Raw genomic sequence first — 19,032 nt, 5'->3', positions numbered from 1 at the left:
GTGAAACCCCGTCTCTACCAAAAATAAAAAAATTAGCTGAGCGTGGTGGCAGGCACCTGTAGTTCCAGCTACTTAGGAGGCTGAGGCACGAGAATCGCTTGAGCCCATAAGGTGGAGGTTGCAGTGAGCCAAGATAGCACCATCACACTCCAGCCTGGGCAACAAAGCGAGACTCCATCTAAAAAATAAATAAAAATAAAATAAAATGGATGAAGATTAACTATAATTAGGATAATTATTTTGTGATAGCGATTTGTTAAAGTAGCCTTTACACTATTGTGTTAAAGACAATAATGTACAGGGAACTTGAAATAAATAACATAAAACATTTTATCTGTAGTTTGATCCAGTGTAACTCAGAGTTTTTGTAATCATAAAAAACATTCTGGTTACATTTGGAAGACTTCACTAAACTTTATAAACAGATTATAGAGGGTATCCTATTTTAGCTGAATATTTTAAACTTTAATGCAAAAACAGTACAATTAGGTATAACATATTAGTGTGATTTTAATATCTGAGAAGGAAAGTTATTTAATATTATAATACTATTTAATAGCTCACATTTATTGTGTTCTTACTGCTTGTTTCAACATTGCATATGTCACCTAATTTAATCCTTACAACAGCACTAAGAGGTAAGTACTACATTTATCTTTATTTTACTGATGAGAAAACTGAGTCCCAGAAAATATTTTGCCTGAGTCAGTCCAGGAGTTGGTAAATAGTAAACCCAGAATTAGAAACCAGTCACCTGCTTCAGATGTTTTTTATTAACCTCAGTGGTATATTGCTTCTAAAATTGTGCTGTCATTAATCATCTTCTTTGTTGGTAAAATGGATTTCAGTGTATTTTTTAAAATATGCTAGGATATGATACTCAAGAAAGTTACTAAACATCGTCAAGTGCTTTGCAAAAACACTTGAGTTATCTGTGATAGAAAAATTGATCCTATTCATTATGCCTTAATAAAAGGCAACATTTAAAGAGAAATTTTGAAATGACCTTTAGTTGTGAAGTAGTTGAAAATATAGGAAATATTAAAACCAGTTTGTTTTTATTAACTTTTTGTTTTTATTTGGGAGAAAGGAGAGATCATGAATAGATTTTCTTAGTTATGTTGAGGACACAACTAAAAGAGAAATTTGAAGATCTTATTTGTTTGTTGTAATAGTAGTAACAGCCACAAATAGCAGCTGGTACTCATTGCATGCCAGTTGAGTACCATATCCTGCTCTAGAAACATTACATATTATTTAATCCTTACAAGAACTCTATGAGACACAAGTACTATTCTTATCCTCATTGTCTAGAATTCAGGTTTTTCAGAATGATTTTAAGTTTAGACTGATTTGTTTTGACAGTTGCCATCTTTTTGGGTTTGCTTTGTCTTTTAGTAGCAGAAGATAAGTGGATAATTGCCGCAAGTATATACTTAGGTAATTTATTAATGGCTGTTGCTTAACTATGCTGTACCCCCATTACCACACAGGTACCCCCTTTCTTGTTCCATGTACAGTGACCACATATACCTCTGCTCACCCCTTTTTCTTGCCATAATGTGCAGACCCCAATTTAGTACACTCTGGCTTTAAAGTCTAATTATATTTACTTTCAAAATTTCAGTTTGTTCCAAGTATTATAATCACTTCCTCTTTCATGTCTCTGCCAACTTCTCTATTTAGTATTCCATGTTTCCTGTTCAGACCAAATCCTTAATGAGGAGTTGGTTTTTCCCTGCTCCATGCTTGTCATAGTTTTTCATGTGCACCATTAAGAGTATCTTCTGAATCCAACTTTTATATATGCACAACATGCATGTAGCAATTTTATACTTGCTGTTATTTCCAGTGGTTATGTGTGTCTGATTATGTACAGGCAATTAAAAGAAGTTACTTGTTAGCCTTTTGCAATTTGTAAAATATCTAAATCTGTCTTTTGTTACAGTAAGAAAAATCTGTTTGTTTCTTTTTCCTTAACATCTCCCTGTTTTTTAGGTTTTATGGCAATTGGATATATTCCGACGAAGCTTGCGGGTTTTGACTGGACATGTTTGTCAGGGAGATGCCTGTATATTTTGTGCATTGAAGGTAACCTTTTAATAGCTCTGAAAAATTACTATCAATTTTTCCTTCAAAAATTTAAGTTTTATATATTGGGTCAGTTTTTTGTAATTAAAGTTCACTGTCAGGTGATTAACAGTTTTGAAGATGAATTCTTAACAGTATGACTTATTCAGGTTTGTGTTTTCATTTTCCTGTTTTATATAAGGACAGTTAAAAATTAATATTCTAAGTAGTATAAAATTGTTAGGAACATTATCTTTTTCATTATTTTGCAATTATTCTTATTCATTTTAACAAATGTTTTTGGAGCTACTACTGAGTTATAGGTACCAGTGTAGTTACTGAGGATACAGCAGTCAACAAAACTGATAAAAATCCCTGTTCTCATAGAGCTTGTATTCTTATAGAGGAGGAGACAATAATAAGCAAAATCTTATAGCGTATGTTAGATGGTAATAGTTGTAACAGTGGAAAAATACATCAGGGAAAGAAAATAGGGAGCGTTGTGTAGGCAGGAAAGCCTCACTGAGAAACTGATATTTGAAACGAGACCTTGAAGAGCCTTCCAGGTAGACAAAGAAACAGCAACTGCAAAGGCCTTGAGGTATGAGTATACCTGACATATTTAAGGAACACCAAGGAAATATGGGTGGCAGGAGCTTTATGAGCAAGGAAGAGAGTGGTAGAAGATGAGCTTCGAGGTGAGGGTAGCTGAGGTGGCTTTAAAACATGTCTGTGGATTCTTTTGCACGCTTCCTTATCCAAAATCTAATTCCTTGAATATAGGCTGGCCTTAATGACTGATTTCTGTCAAATAGACTGTGGCAGAACTGAGGCGCAAGCAAGGTATCTGAGGTTAGGTTAGTTTAGAAAAGGTGATATAGCTCTCACCCAGCTCTGTCTCTTGAGTTGCTCATTCTTGGAAGTGAGCCACCATGATGAGGAAGCCAGGTGGCCGTGTGGAAAGACCACGTGGAGACATTCTGGACACAGCTAGAGCTGAGTTCCCAGCCCACAGCCAGCATGAACCGCCAGACATGAAAGAGCGACCTTCAGATATTCCAGGTCCCAGCATTCAAACTGTCCAAAATGAGTGGAGCAGAGATATACTGTCCCCACCCAAACTGCAGATTTATGTAACTACATTTTGGGGGTGGTTTAGTTACAGAGAAATAAATAACTAGAACAGGGATTTAGATTGTGTAGGGCCTTACAGGCCTCTGTAAGGATCGTGGCTTTTTCTCTGAGTGATTTAGGGAGATGGGGGATTGTTTTGAGTGGAAGAATGATACAGTCTGTTTTAACCAGATATAATATTTGAACTAGATCCCTGTGGCTGCTCTGCTGAGGAAAATAGAAGGAAGACAAAGAAACAGAGCATCCAGTATATGTTAGCAACTCATTCGTGTCACTGAAATCTTTTGCCAGAGAACTTAAGATTTTGTTACACATTTTAGAGATAAATGTTTCATTCTTGAATATTAATAATGAACACACACACATAGACACACAGAATTTTTTTTTTTTTAATGTATGTGCCTTAATTTCATTATGTTCCTGAAAAGGCTGTTTAGTAAATCACCAAAGGAAGAAATTTTACATTCTCTTTTTTCAAGAACATGGCCAAATAGGGTTATTGTTAGGAAATGAAGAATGAACCTACATCACATTACAGTATCATATTTTATTTATTCCACAGTAAATTTTGAATGTTTTGTCTAATTGTAAAACCTAGGATTATTAATTTCCTAGACCAACTCTCTTGTAGCCCTGCATAGTCACCTGCCTCTTTCCTGTGCTTGCCTTCCTCTCCTCCCCTGTCAAAAACACACATAAATACATTGCATTTTAGCCAAACTGGGCTCTATTTCTCAGAGCTGGTCCCCACCTCAAAGTCTCCCCATTGTTATTCCTTTTGTCTGGAATGCTTTTCTTCCACATGTCCTCATGGCTAACACCCTTATTTCCTTTATGCCTCTCCTCAAATGTTACTTTTCCATCAGTGAGGCCTTCCCCGACTACCCTAGGTAAAAGGTAAGCTGCTTCCATCTGTAATATCCCTGGCATTCCTATCCCCATTACACTGCTTTATTTTTCTCTACTGTACTTATCATATTCTGATGTTATATAATTACTTCTTTGCCTTCTCATTACTATAACTAGAATATAGTCTCCATGTGGGCAGGGTTGTCATCCATTTTTCTAGGGTAGAACAATGCCTAACATATACTAGGGAGGCAAAAAATATATGTTGAATGAATGAGTGACAGTCTCGCATAGGATTAAAAATTAAACATTACCTGGAAGTTAATTGCCCAAATAAGAGATAAAATCTGAAAGTTATTTTTCATCTTTTACTATTCGTAATTTTAGCTCTTATAATGGCTAAAATAATTATAGTTCTGGGTATCTAATATCAGTTGACATCTGTCTTTTTTAATTTCTTATTTTATTTATAAATTGTATTTTTTTGCTGTAGTGAAACAGATTCATGAAATGTTGTCTTTGTATGTTGATCTTAAAAATATTTTTTTTTGAGATGACATGACCCTTTGAGCTAACATGGGACTGAATGTGACCAATACTACTTTGGTGGGCTGTCATTGAAAACTTTTCTTTCTTCCATGTAAGATGATTGTCATAAAATTGGAATTTATTAAAATTTTTTTCTTGCTTAAGTTTAATAAGGAAAATTGAAAATCAGATTAACAACTATAATCTCATGTTTCCAGTTTCTTAGGTTTAGATTAGAAACTGAATGATGTTTCCAGTTTCTTAATTTAGATTAGAAATACAGGTTGGGTATCTCTTGTCTGAAATGCTCAGGACCAGCAGTGTCCTCTTAGGGTGGGACCTGGGAACCCTACATGTTTAATTCTCGTGTCCGCTCACATTTGATTTAGAGGCTGGTGCAAACATTTCTACACTTGATGATACAAATAATTAATTTTTGTATGAAATTTTAGAGCAAAAGACGTCGGTATTTTTTTCCAAGTATAGTGTTTTGAGTTTCTCTGTGTTGTAATGAAATTCCTGAAATGTTTTTAAAGCTGGCGTTAAACTTACTGATTTTCTTAATTCTCAGACGATATTTGCACAGTTCCAACACAGTCGAGAAAAAGCACTTCCCTCAGATAACATAAGGCATGCTCTTGCAGAAAGCTTCAAAGATGAGCAGCGATTTCAACTTGGCCTTATGGATGATGCTGCGGAGTGCTTTGTAAGTATTTCTGATATTCCTTAAGAAGTCAGGATAGTAGTTTTCATTCCTTAGATGGTACAAATGTTGAGACAAATGAAACAAAAATTTAGAACAATAGGAAAATGTCAAAACTGGCCAGTAGATCCATATCTTACCCATCCTTCAAGCCTCAACTTCAATCCATCTGTGTTTTGTGTTGTACTTTTGGTTTTGATTATTTGTGTTGCTCTAATTTTTACTCTTAGGCTACTAAAATATTTTAAAACTTAGTTGGAGCAATAAGCTTTGCTGAATATAAATGATATCACTTAAATCAGTGTTCTGCCACTATAGAGTTCACATATGCAGCACATTCCCAGCAGTAATAGTTTTCATTGCATGCAATGATTCTCATTGGGAGAGAAGGGGATTTTGGTGGGTAACAGGGGCAACAGCCTGTTACCCACATTCCGGGTTGAAAATCACTGAGGTTGATGTTCTTAGGCTCTGTGTTACCACCGTATTAGTAAGTAGAGCATTCCTTTGATCAGGTACATACTTTATACTTGTAAAATAGGTATGTTAATTATTAAATGTCTCATTAATATTGATGTCACCTATAATTAAGTTGTAACCATTTCTTCTCTCTTCTTTCTGTTTCTAGTCAGCAAATTTTGTAAATTCTTTCATCACAAACCCTTTCAAAAGTTTTTTCTTTCTGTATTAATTCCCTACCACAACTTCATCCAGTTCAGTATATTTAAGCCTCCTGTTGGTGTCCATTCAGCCTGTTTATTTATGTCCTTTTTTTTTTTTTTTTTTTTTTGAGATGGAGTCTTGGTCTGTCACCCAGGCTGGGGTGCAGTGGCATGATCTCAGCTCACTGCAAGCTCCACCTCCTGGGTTCACGCCATTCTCCTGCCTCAGCCTCCTGAGTAGCTGGGACTACAGGCGCCTGCTACCACGCCCGGCTAATTTTTTGTATTTTTAGTAGAGACAGGGTTTCACCGTGTTAGCCAGGATGGTCTCAATCTCCTGACCTCGTGATCCACCTGCCTCAGCCTCCCAAAGTGCTGGGATTATAGGCATGAGCCACCGCGCCTGGCCATATGTCCTATTTTTTAAATAGCCACCGTATTAATATGATTTTATTCAGGTTAATGCTTACTCTTCAAATATTTCTATGATTTAAATCTAGACTTTTTATTCTGATATTTAAGGCCCTTTAGATTAAACTCCATCTTCCCTCAGTGCTTCATCCCTGGATTTTTCTTCCTAGTGAGATTATTCCATTCTGTTCCTCCATATATTTTTATATTCCTGTTTATACTCCTTATTTATAAGGCTGTTTTACCAGCAGCCTTTGCTCAAGTTCCTGAAATACTCAAAACTTTAAAAATCTATCATTTTGTCGGGGTTCAAACTAAGTCTATGCCTACCAGATAACACATGACCAAACCACCCAATCCATTCCCTGTAGAATTTACTATCTGTAGAATTCATTTGGCATTTTTATATTATTAATCGCCTTTTTAAAAATGAGCATCTTCATGGTTTCCTTAGATGGAAAGCTCATTGACTAGCATCTTGCCTAGCACACTTGCATGTTGATTAAAATGTCAATAATGGCACACACAGTAATATACTTTCCATATTTCTTCTGTTTATAATTGATTTTTTGCTTAAAAAATATATTTTGAACAATGCTAAACTTTATAGTTTTACTTTCACTTAAATGAATTATTCTAATACATGATGTGATAATTCACAAAATGTCTGGAAATCTAGGCTTAAATTATTAAATGGTCTTAAATATCCTGGGGCAGAGGAGAGGGAAGTTAGCTAGTGAATAGAATCCATTGGTTAAGCTTTGGTAAAAAGAATTCTGTTAAAGAAATGAATACCCCTTATTGGTCTATATTGTAAATCAACATTTATATGAAATTCACTGCAGATTGCATTGCCTGCATTATGGTGTTAGTGAAGATATAGAGCCTTTGTTTTGCTGTTATTTATACAGACTACCTAGATGATTCAAGTAGGATTTTTTTTTTTAATTATACTTTAAGTTCTGGGTTACATGTGCAGAACTTGCAGTTTTGTTACATAGGTTTACAAGTGGCGTGATGGTTTGCTGCACCCAGCAACCCATCACCTACATTAGGTATTTCTCCTAATGTTATCCCTCTCTTAGCCCCCCCAACCCCCACAGGCCCCAGTGTGTGATATTCCCCTCCCTGTGTTCATGTGTTCTCATTGTTCAACTCCCACTTATGAGTGAGAACATGTGGTGTTTGGTTTTCTGATCTTGTGACAGTTTGCTGAGAATGATGGTTTCCAGCTTCATCCATGTCACTGCAAAGGACATGAACTCATCCTTTTTTGTGGCTGCATAGTATCCCAAGGTGTATATGTGCCACATTTTCTTAATCCAGTCTATCACTGATGAACATTTGGGTTGGTTCCAAGTCTTTGCTATTGTGAATAGTGCCACAATAAACATACCTGTGTATGTGTCTTTATCCTAGAATGATTTATAATCCTTTGGGTATATGCCCAGTAATGGGATTGGTGGGTCAAATGGTATTTCCAGTTCTAGATCCTTGAGGAATCTCCACACTGTCTTCCACAATGGTTGAACTAATTTACACTCCCATCAACAGTGTAAAAGCATTCCTATTTTTCCGCAACATCTCCAGCATCTGTTGTTTCTTGACTTTTTAATGATAGTTTTCTAAATACACACTCATGTCTTCTGCAAACAGAGAAAATTTGACTTCGTCTCTTCCTATTTGAATACCCTTTGTCGCTTTCTCTTGTCTGATTTGACTTTGTCTCTTCCTATTTGAATACCCTTTATCGCTTTCTCTTGCCTGATTGCCCTGGCAAACTGAACCCAGCAGCACATCAAAAAGCTTTGGTATCAGGATGATGCTGGCCTCATAAAATGAGTTAGGGAGGATTCCCTCTTTTTCTATTGATTGGAATAGTTTCAGAAGGAATGGTACCAGCTCCTCTTTGTACCTCTGGTAGAATTTGGCTGTGAATCCATCTGGTCCTGGACTTTTTTTGGTTGTTAGGCTATTGACTATTGCCTCAATTTCAGAACCTGTTATTGGTCTCTTCAGAGATTCAACTTCTTTCTGGTTTAGTCTTGGGAGGGTGTATATGTCCAGGAATGTATCCATTTCTTCTAGGTTTTCTAGTTTATTTGTGTAGAGGTGTTTATAGTATTCTGTGATGGTAGTTTGTATTTCTGTGGGATCGGTGGTGATATTCCTTTGTGATTTTTTATTGCATTTATTTGATTCTTCTCTCTTTTCTTCTTTATTAGTCTTGCTAGCAGTCTATCTATTTTCTTGATCTTTTCAAAAAACCAGCTCCTGGAATCACTGATTTTTTTGAAGGGTTTTTTGTGTCTGTATCTCCTTCAGTTTTGCTCTGAACCTAGTTATTTCTTGTCTTCTGCTAGTTTTTGAATTTATTTGCTCTTGTTTCTGTTGTTTCTCTAATTATGATGTTAGGGTGTCAATTTTAGGTATCTCCTGCTTTCTCTTGTGGGCATTTCATGCTAAAATTTCCCTCCACACACTGCCTTAAATGTATCCCAGAGATTTGGGTACATTGCGTCTTTGTTCTCTTTGGTTTTAAAGAACATCTTTATTTCTGCCTTCATTTTGTTATTTACCCAGTAGCCATTCTTGAGCAGGTTGTTCATTTTCCATCTAGTTGTGCGTATTTGATTGAAATTCTTAATCCTGAGTTCTAATTTGGTTGCACTGTGGTCTAAGAGACAGTTATTTCTGTTTTTTTTACATTTGCTCGGGAGTGTTTTACTTCCAATTATGTGGTCAGTTTTAGAATAGGTGCTGCGAAGAATATATATTCTGTTGATTTGGGATGTGGAGTTCTGTAGATGTTTATTAGGTCCGCCTGGTCCAGAGATGGGTTCAAGTCCTGGATATCCTTGTTAATTTTCTGTCTTGTTGATCTGTCTAATATTGACAGTGGGGTGTTAAAGTCTTCCATTATTATTGTGTGGGAGTCTAAGTCTCTTTGTAGATCTCTAAGGACTTGCTTTATGAATCTGGGTGCTCCTGTATTGGGTGCATGTGTATTTAGGATAGTTAGCTCTTCTTATTGAATTGATCCCTTTACCATTATGTAATGGTCTTCTTTGTCTCTTTTTATCTTTGTTGGTTTAAAGCCTGTTTTATCAGAGACCAGGATTGCAACCCCTGCTTTTTTTTTTTTTTGCTTTCCATTTGCTTGGTAGATCTTCCTCCATCTCTTTATTTTGAGCCTGTGTGTGTCTCTGCACACGAGATGGGTCTCCTGAATACAGCACACTGATGAGTCTTGACTCTTTATCCAATTTGCCAGTCTATGTCTTTTAATTGGGGCCTTTAGCCCATTTACATTTAAGGTTAATATTGTTATGTGTGAATTTGATCCTGTCATTATGATGTTAGCTGGTTAATTTGCCTGTTAGTTGATGCAGTTTCTTCATAGTGTCAGTGGTCTTTAAATTTGGCATATTTTTACAGTGGCAGGTACCGGTTGTTCCTATCTATGTTTAGTGCTTCCTTCAGGAGCTCTTGAAAGGCAGGCCTGGTGGTGACAAAGTATCTCAGCATTTGCTTGTCTGTAAAGGATTTTATTTCTCCCTCACTTAGGAAGCTTAGTTTGGCTGGATATAAAATTCTGGGTTGAAAATTCTTTTCTTTAAGAATGTTGAATATTGGCCCCCACTCTCTTCTGGCTTGTAGAGTTTCTGCAGAGAGATCCACCATTAGTCTGATGGGCTTCCCTTTGTGGGTAACGCGACCTTTCTTTCTGGCTGCCCTTAACATTTTTTCCTTCATTTCAACCTTGGTGAATCTGACAATTATGTGTCTTTCAGTTGCTCTTCTTGAGGAGTATCTTTGTGGTGTTCTCTGTATTGCCTGAATTTGAATGTTGGCCTGCCTTGTTAGAGGTTGGGTAAGTTCTCCTGGATAATATCCTGAAGAGTGTTTTCTAACTTGGTTCCATTCTCCCCATCACTTTCAGGTACACTAATCGAACGTAGATTTGGTCTTTTCACATAGTCCCATATTTCTTGGAGGCTTTGTTAGTTTCTTTTCAGTCTTTTTTCTCTAATCTTGTCTTCTTGCTTTATTTCATTAATTTGATCTTCAATCACTGATATCCTTTCTTCTGCTTGATTGAATTGGCTACTGAAGCTTGGGTATGCTTCATGAAGTTCTCCTATCATGTTTTTCAGCTCCATCAGATTATTTAAGCTCTTCTCTACACGGGTGATTCTAGTTAGCCATTTGTCTAACCTTTTTCAAGGTTTTTAGCTCCCTTGAGATAGGTTAGAACATGCTCCTTTAGCTCGGAGAAATTTGTTATTACTGACCTTCTGAAGCCTACTTCTGTCAACTCTTCAAACTCATTCTCCGACCAGCTTTGTTACCTTGCAGGTGAGGGGTTGTATTCCTTGAAGGAGAAGAGATGTTCTGGTTTTTGTAATTTTCAGCCTTTCTGCTCTGCTTTCTCCCCATCTTTGTGGTTTTATCTACCTTTGGTATTTGATGTTGGTGACCTACGGATAGCGTTTTGGTGTGGATGTCCTTTTTGTTGATGTTGATGCTATTCCTTTCTGTTTGTTAGTTTTCCTTCTAACAGACAGGCCCCTCAGCTGCAGGTCTATTGGGGTTTGCTGGAGGTCCACTCCAGACCCTGTTTGCCTGGTTTTCACTAGCGGAGGCTGCACAACAGCAAATATTGCTGCCTGATCCTTCCTCTGGAAGCTTTGTCCCAGACGGGCACCTGCCTGTATGAGGTGTCTGTCGGCCCCTAATGGGAGGTGTCTCCCAGTCAGGCTACACGGGGGTCAGGAATCCACTTGAGGAGGCAGTCTGTTCGTTTTCTGAGCTCAAATGCCGTGCTGGGAGAACCACTGCTCTCTTCAGAGCTGTCAGGCAGGGACATTTAAATCTGCAGAAGCTGTCTGCTGCCTTTTGTTCAGATACACCCTATCCCTAGAGGTGGAATCTAGGGAGGCAGTAGGCCTTGCTGGGCTGTGGTGGGCTCCGCCCAGTTCAAGCTTCCCTGCTGCTTTGTTTACACTGTGAGCAGTGAACCAGCTACTCACGCCTCAGCAATGGCGGACACCCCTCCCCCCAGCCAAGCTCCGGCATCCCAGGTTGATCTCAGACTGCTGTGATAGCAGTGAGCAAGGCTCCCTGGGTGTCGGACCCGCTGAGCCAGGCACGGGAGGGGAACTCCTGGTCTGCTGGTTGATAAGACCGTGGGAGAAGCTCAGTATTTTGGCAAGAGTGTACCGCTCCTCCAGGTACATTCACTCACGGCTTCCCTTAGCTAGGAAAGGGAAATTCCCTGACCCCTTGTGCTTCCTGGGTGAGGTGATGTCCTGCCCTGCTTTGGCTCGCCCTCCGTGGGCTGCACTCACTGTCCAACTAGTCCCAATGAGATGAACCAGGTACCTCAATTGGAAATGCAGAAATTACCTGTCTTCTGTGTCAGTCTTGCTGGGAGCTGTAGACCGGAGCTGTTCCTATTCAGCCATCCAGGATTTTTTTTAAAGCTATCTGTTTTTTCTTCATTTGAGAATGTTGGGAACACAGGAAACTGTTTTCTAATATTAAATTCTAGATGTCAGTCACCATGGGTTTTTAGAAGGATTAAAAATAACTTTATTAAAGATCATGTTATAATGTTTGTTTAATTAAACATTTTCTTTCAAGCTAGTGCTATAAAAGGTGAATAATTGAACATTCGATCAAAGTGTTGATTAGAGAGGAAAGCTGAAAAGCTAACAATATATATGACACTCTTAAATGCACACTTTGGAAAATCTGCAGGTAAAGAGTTACGTTTTGCTGTGTTCCCCACAAGATCAACAACTCATTTATCTATTTTATTTTTAAATTAGGAAAATATATTGGAGAGGATTCATTTTCACATAGTGCCAAGCAGAGATGCAGACATGTGTACCTCTAAATCTTGTATCACTCACCAGAAGTTTGCTATGACTCTGTATGAACAGGTGAGATGGCTTGATTATTATTTAGATATTATAGTTCTGTTTTATGATTGATAGATTAAACATATGTTTTTACCTATATAGTGTGTGTGTCGTAGCTGTGGAGCATCATCAGATCCTCTACCTTTTACAGAATTTGTGCGGTACATTTCTACAACAGCCTTATGGTAAGAACCTATTAAAGCATAATTATCAAAGACATTAATAACATAATTAAGCACATTGAGCACTTATTTTATAAAATCGTAGCATACATGAATTTCCCCTGTCTGTCTGAGGCTACCAAGTATGCTGCTGTGAGATGTATTAAGTGATGTCTATCAAAGTTGGATGTTTGTAATTTGGCCTAATATATGTGTTACTTAGTGAAGTGTACATAATACTAGTTAAATTTTATATCTATTTAATTTATAACAAATTTTAGAACTGTGAAGGGGAGCATAAAATGATAAACTGAATGTTAAATGGAACTATACATGGTTGCTTCATTTATGAGATGTTCTGTTTGTAATGGCCATATTTTCAGTCAGCTCCACTATGTCCCTTTCTGGTGATAAAAGCTAGGGTAAGCAGAGAAGAAAGAAAAATGTGAGTGTAATTCTCAGGTTATTGCATTTGAGGACTCAACATTCACTTTAAATAAAAAATTTGCCGTGCTTGCCTGCTCACCTGCCCACTCACTCTCTCCCTTTCTGTCCATGAAAGATTAGCTAGTTAAGGATCTAAAAGTTATCCCTAGACCTTACATAATGTTCTTTGAATATTTTCCAACAGGTATTTGAAAGTATAAATATTTGGCATGTGGCCGGGCGCAGTGGCTCATGCCTGTAATCCTAGCACATTGGGAGGCCAAGGCAGGTGGATCACCTGAGGTCAGGAGTTCAAGACCAGCCTGGCCAAGATGGTGAAACCCTGTCTCTACTAAAAATAAAAAATTAGCTGGGTGTGGTGGCAGGTGCCTGTAATCCCAGTTCCTCGGGAGGCTGAGGCAGAGAACTGCTTGATCCCGGGAGGTGGAGGTTGCAGTGAACCGAGATTGCACCACTGCACTCCAGCCTGGGCGACAGAGCAAGATTATGTCTCACAACACAACAACAACAACAACAACAACAAAAAAGTTGGCATGTGGTAAACATTGAGTAAGATCATAAACATTTGCATACATTTTAATACAAAATACATAATATGGATCAATAATTATTAGTCAGAATATGTTAGTGCAACAGTTGATAAATGCTGCCAATATTTGTGTCAGTGTGCAAAGTGAATATCATGATTCATTTCATATTTATCTTTCTGGCTTTATTGGGTATAAAACGTTATTTCATAAAGATTACACTTGAATAATCTTTTTTACACTTGAATTGTTATTGAATAATAACAACTTCATTATTTGGGTGTGTTTTCTATCTTTATTACATTTACAGACAAGTAAAAAACACTGATTTAGAGAAACATTCCTAAACTTCAGTCAAATCGTAGTCAGTTGTCAGTCATTTTTTAAAATTTCTATGAAAAGTAGGATGGTGTTCAAACAAAGATAGACAATAAGTTAGAAAGTAAAGTTTTAATTCTACTTTAAAACTCTTGAATGAAATGACAGTGTTCTGAGACAGAATGTTAGATAATAAGAATTAGAGCCCCATCATTCTCTGCTTGGTAAACACTGCAAGTTGCAGGAGTGCACGCTTTGAATTCTAATTATAATATCCTTATTTGTATTGATGTAATCAGTGTTGACTACCAGTTGCTGAATGCTTACCATGTTCCCGGCTTTATGTTAAGTTGTCACTTTTAATCTTAACCAAAATTCTATTTTTTTGATGAAGAAATAGGTTTAATGAGGTTAATCTAGTAAGTGGATGAATTAAGATTGAAACCCAGATCTGTCTGACTTCAAAATTTTTCTGGCTAACCACTAATGCTGTCAGTTTTGTAAAAGCAGTATATGCAATTTGAATGAGCTTATCAGATTTAGGGCTTTCTAGTGTACTCTTGAAGTATTTGGATGGGTACATTTAGTTGTTACCAAATACTTGGAGATTATTTAAACTATTGAACTGTAAAATATATCCAGCTCTAGAATAGTTATATTACTGTTAAGTACAATCAGAACATCTAGAATGGAAACTAGTTAGTGTTTCAGCTTACATTACATTCCTTTTTGGAAATATTTAAATAGTTGTTTAAGTATTAGTCTGTTCTCATGCTGCTAATAAAGACATACTCAAGACTGGGTAATTTATAAAACAAAGAGGTTAAATTGACTCACAGTTCCATGTGGCTAAGTAGGCCTCACAGTCATGGCAGAAGGCAAGGAGGAGCAAAGTCACATCTTACATGGTGGCAGGCAAGAGAAGAGAATGAGAGCCAAGCAAAAGGGGTTTCCCCTTATGAAACCATCAGATCTTGTGAGACTTATTCACTACCACCAGAACAGTATGGGGGAAACTGCTCCCATGATTCAGTTGTCTCCAGCTGGGTCCCTCCCACAACACGAAGGAATTTTGGGAGCCACAATTCAAGATGAGATTTGGGTGGGGACACAGCCAAACTATATTGGTTATTTAATACCCTGACACATAAAAATATGTCTTTTAAGGAGGTTGAATAAATAGTATCACAGTTACCCTGTAGTGTATTAAAAGGCCTGCCTGGGCTCTAATAAAATGATTAGTATCCTGGCTGAGCGTGGTGGCTCACGCCTGTAATCCCAGCACTTTGGGAGTCCGAGGTGGTTGGATCACGTGAGGTCAGGAGTTCAAGCCCAGCCTGAGGAACATGGTGAAACTCCATCTCTCCTAGAAATACAAAAATTAGCCAGATGTGGTGGCACGTGCCTGTAATCCCAGCTCCTCGAGAGGCTGAGGCACGAGAATCACTTGCACCTGGGAGGTGGAGGTTGCGGTGAGCCAAGATTGTGCCGTTGCGCTCCAGCCTGGGCGATAGAGTGAGACCCCGTCTCAAAAAAACAAAGGGAGTAATATTCAAAATAAGAACAAAAGGAATAAGTCTGGCTTTAAAATCTTTGGTTGTGACTTCTGCATTTAATCAGCAAAGGATCTTCTCCTAGCTGAAATTGGTAACTTTGCTTCTAGAAACTTTGGGCCAGAGAGGGAGCCTTTCCTACAGTTTGTTGTTCTTGTTAGAGTAGGGTTTAAACTTAAGATTCTACTTTTAAGTAATAATACAAATAAAACATTTGCCTTAGAATTACCTCCAGACAGAGCATCTTAGCCTCATTCATCTAGTTCCAAACACATAATTTTGTGTTACTTTGTTCTATTTGAGCTAATTTTTTCGTCATATACTTGCCAAATTTAATAATTTTTCACTTTATGGAAATGTACTTTATGGTTAATTTTTCAGTCATGGTCATGTTTTAGATAGAAAAAGTGATGCACATCTAAACTGACAGTATTTTTCATGTGTAATTTATTAAAGTTTTAAGTTCATAGGCTAGATTTGGGATTGCTTCTTTTTTTGTAGCAATGAAGTTGAAAGAATGTTGGAAAGGCATGAACGCTTTAAACCTGAAATGTTTGCAGAATTGCTACAAGCAGCAAATACAACAGATGACTATAGGAAATGTCCTGTAAGTATAGTTTGGAGAATATTAGTATGCTTCTTGTTTTGTAAATTTGAAAATAGGCATTCAGATATTATCATGTAAATATTGATTCTATATATAGAATTAGCTTTAAGAATTTTTTAAAAATATTATTTTAGATTATACCATGCGTACCATTTATCTTAGCATAATTTCTTTAAAAACTCCTAAGTTTGTGAAGGTTTGAAAGTATCATATATTGATTAATTTTTTTCAAAGTTCTGAAATTTATCATTTGATTAAAGAGAAAGTTTCTTTTCAGTAAACTTGATGAATGATGAATGATACTCTTTTCTCATCTAATATATTTGTTACTGACTTCAAGGGTTTTATTTCTGCTTTTTTTAGGTTGAATTCTTACTTTAACAGATTTACAAAAATATCAAATAATACTTTTATTTAAAATAAACTTCTTTGTAAATCAATAATTAAGACAAATAGCTTGTTAGAAGTCAATTTTTAGTATACTGAATAAATTGCAGATATGTGTTAAAATTTTCATTATATAATACAAACTGTGTAAGGCTTTGCTTGGTTTATCTGTTTTCATAATTTTAAAACCTTTATGTTTTTCTGTAGAGTAACTGTGGCCAAAAAATAAAAATTCGCCGTGTTTTAATGAATTGCCCAGAGATTGTTACAATTGGTTTAGTCTGGGACTCCGAGCATTCTGACTTGACCGAAGATGTTGTTCGGAATCTAGCAACACATCTTTATCTTCCTGGGGTATCTTATCTATTTTCATTCCCTTCCCTTTTATTTTCAAATTCTTCTAAAACATCATTCTGATGTTTTATCTGGTAAAGACAAGTTTAATCAAATCAGGCTAACTGGAATGCCTTTACTACATAGACTAGGAATGGCTTTCAATTACAAACTAAACTGTCTCATTGACTTTTGCTTCTTTCACTCTAAAATCATGATGATTGATGATTTTTTATGTATGGCCATGATTGTAAATATAAATATTGTTAACTTAGAAAGGTTTAATGTTTAAAATTCATCTAAAGCACTGATCTCTTTTTTTTTTTTTTTTTTTTGGCGGGGGGGCAGAGTCTTGCTCTGTTGCCCAGGCTGCAGTGCAGTGGTGCAATCTTGGCTCACTACAACCTCTGCCTCCCAGGCTCAAGCAATTTTCATGCTTCAGCCTCCCTAGTGGCTGGGATTACAGGTATGCACCACCATACCCAGCTAATTTTTTGTATTTTTAGTAGAGATGGGTTTCACCATGTTAGCCAGGCTGGTCTTGAACTCCTGGCCTCAAGTGGCTCCACCTGCCTTGGCTTCCCAAAGTGCTGGGATTACAGGCGTGAGCCACCACCCCCCGCCATGATCCCTTGATATGCTTGTTACTTTCTTAGTATATTTTGAATTGGTTCATGTTACAATTAAAGTTTTGGATAATTATCTTTTAGATAATATGTTTAATGAACATTCAATTATGCGATTCAGTCAAGAATTACCAGAAATGTGGAATTTATCTCATATTTTGAATTTCTTTATGAAAAGTGTCTGTCATGTGTCATTAGAGATACTCTATTATTGCTAAACTAATTTGTAGTGAATTCATTTTATTGGACTTAAAGTTTTATGAATGAATTAAAAGTGGTAATTCTGTTAACAATGTGATGTCAGTGGTGCCTTCAAGTAATAATATCATATTAAATTGGGGCAGTATGCATGAGAAATATTTCATTATGTGTTAAATACATGATTCATCTAATTATTCCTCATTTTACAAAAGATATAGTGTTAAGTGTACATTACTAATTTTTTTAAACAGCTTTTTTATAGAGTTACTGATGAAAATGCCAAAAATAGTGAACTTAACCTTGTTGGTATGATCTGCTACACCAGCCAACATTATTGTGCCTTTGCATTTCACACCAAAAGTTCCAAATGGGTATTTTTTGATGATGCAAATGTGAAAGAGGTAAGTGACACTTTCTTTAATTGAAATAATTACTGTGATTTTTACTTTTTGTTAATAAATGATATATTGATATTAATATTCAAAAGGATGATATAATTATTATGTAAAATAGTAATAAATGAACATAATGATGATAGCATCATTAAGTTCAAACTTCCTTTTGTTATTCTTGAAATTGGCTTATTTTGAAGCCAACTTTTAAACCAGTCTATTTCCAGAATAATAATAAGTAGACTAATGAATATTAGTTTACAAATATGTAACTATCATTGATCTGTATGTCAGTGATGATCCTTTTTGCCAGATGCATACTTGCTGTGTTTACTTTTTTGTGGATGATTCACAGTAGTTTTGTATAACTAGTGATGAAAATATGCTTGCCTTTATTTTTATTATTACAATTTTTTTCAAATGTTGTGTGTGGAATACAGAAATAGATATATCAGTTATATGTTTTGGTAATTACAGTTGACCCTTGAACAACATAGGAGTGCCAAGCCCCTGTGCAGCTGAAAACCCACATACCACTTTCGACTCCCTCAAAACTTAACTGCCAACAGCCTACTATTGACAGGCAGCCTTACCAAAAACATAAACAGCCAATTAACACATATTCTGTATGTTCTATGTATTATATACTGTACTCTTACCGTAAAGTAAGCAAGAAAAAAATGTTACTTAGAAAATTATAAGCAAAAGAAAATATATTTACCACTCACTAAGTGGAAGTGGATCATCATAAAGGTTTTCATCCTTGCTGTCTTCACGCTGAGTAGGCTGAAGAGGAGGAAAAGGAAGATTGCTCTTGCTGTCTCGGGTGGCAGAGGCAGAAGAAAATTCACATATAAGTGAACCTGTGCAGTTCAAACCTGTGTTGTTCAAGGGCCAACTGTAATTTATTTATTCAATTAGTAATAATATTGTCTAGAAAAGTAGTGAATAATAGTTCTTAATAAGGAGTATTGGAATCACATGAGGAGCTTTTGAAAAAACATATATTCCTGGATTCCTAAAGTTTTGATTCAGTGGTGTAAAGGCAGGTATCTGAAATTTTAAGTTCTACAGGAAATTCAGACATAGCACAGTTGAAAACTATTGGTCTTGCCAAGGCTTACTGGCTTTAGCAATCTTTATTAAGTAGTAAACTGATTTAAAAATACAAGTTCTGGCTGGGGCGGTGGCTCACA

At 36.5% G+C, this 19,032-nt stretch overlaps 1 protein-coding gene across 3 annotated transcripts in view; it reads left to right on the top strand.

The window, feature by feature from the left end:
• Positions 1-19,032, top strand: part of USP53 (ubiquitin specific peptidase 53) — a 71,969-nt gene that overhangs the window by 25,832 nt on the left and 27,105 nt on the right. For all 3 annotated transcript variants that reach the window (XM_030815751.1, XM_030815752.1, XM_030815750.1), the window contains 7 exons: positions 1,999-2,091; positions 5,153-5,287; positions 12,192-12,305; positions 12,387-12,469; positions 15,792-15,897; positions 16,492-16,638; positions 17,696-17,845. In XM_030815751.1, the coding sequence (XP_030671611.1) occupies positions 1,999-2,091; positions 5,153-5,287; positions 12,192-12,305; positions 12,387-12,469; positions 15,792-15,897; positions 16,492-16,638; positions 17,696-17,845 (828 nt within the window). The remainder of the gene's footprint in view (positions 1-1,998; positions 2,092-5,152; positions 5,288-12,191; positions 12,306-12,386; positions 12,470-15,791; positions 15,898-16,491; positions 16,639-17,695; positions 17,846-19,032) is intronic.

Source organism: Nomascus leucogenys, chromosome 7b, assembly GCF_006542625.1.
Source record: "Nomascus leucogenys isolate Asia chromosome 7b, Asia_NLE_v1, whole genome shotgun sequence".
NCBI lineage: Eukaryota > Metazoa > Chordata > Mammalia > Primates > Hylobatidae > Nomascus > Nomascus leucogenys.
Note: the sequence above shows the minus strand (reverse complement) of the source record. Positions and strands in the feature narration are given on the sequence as shown.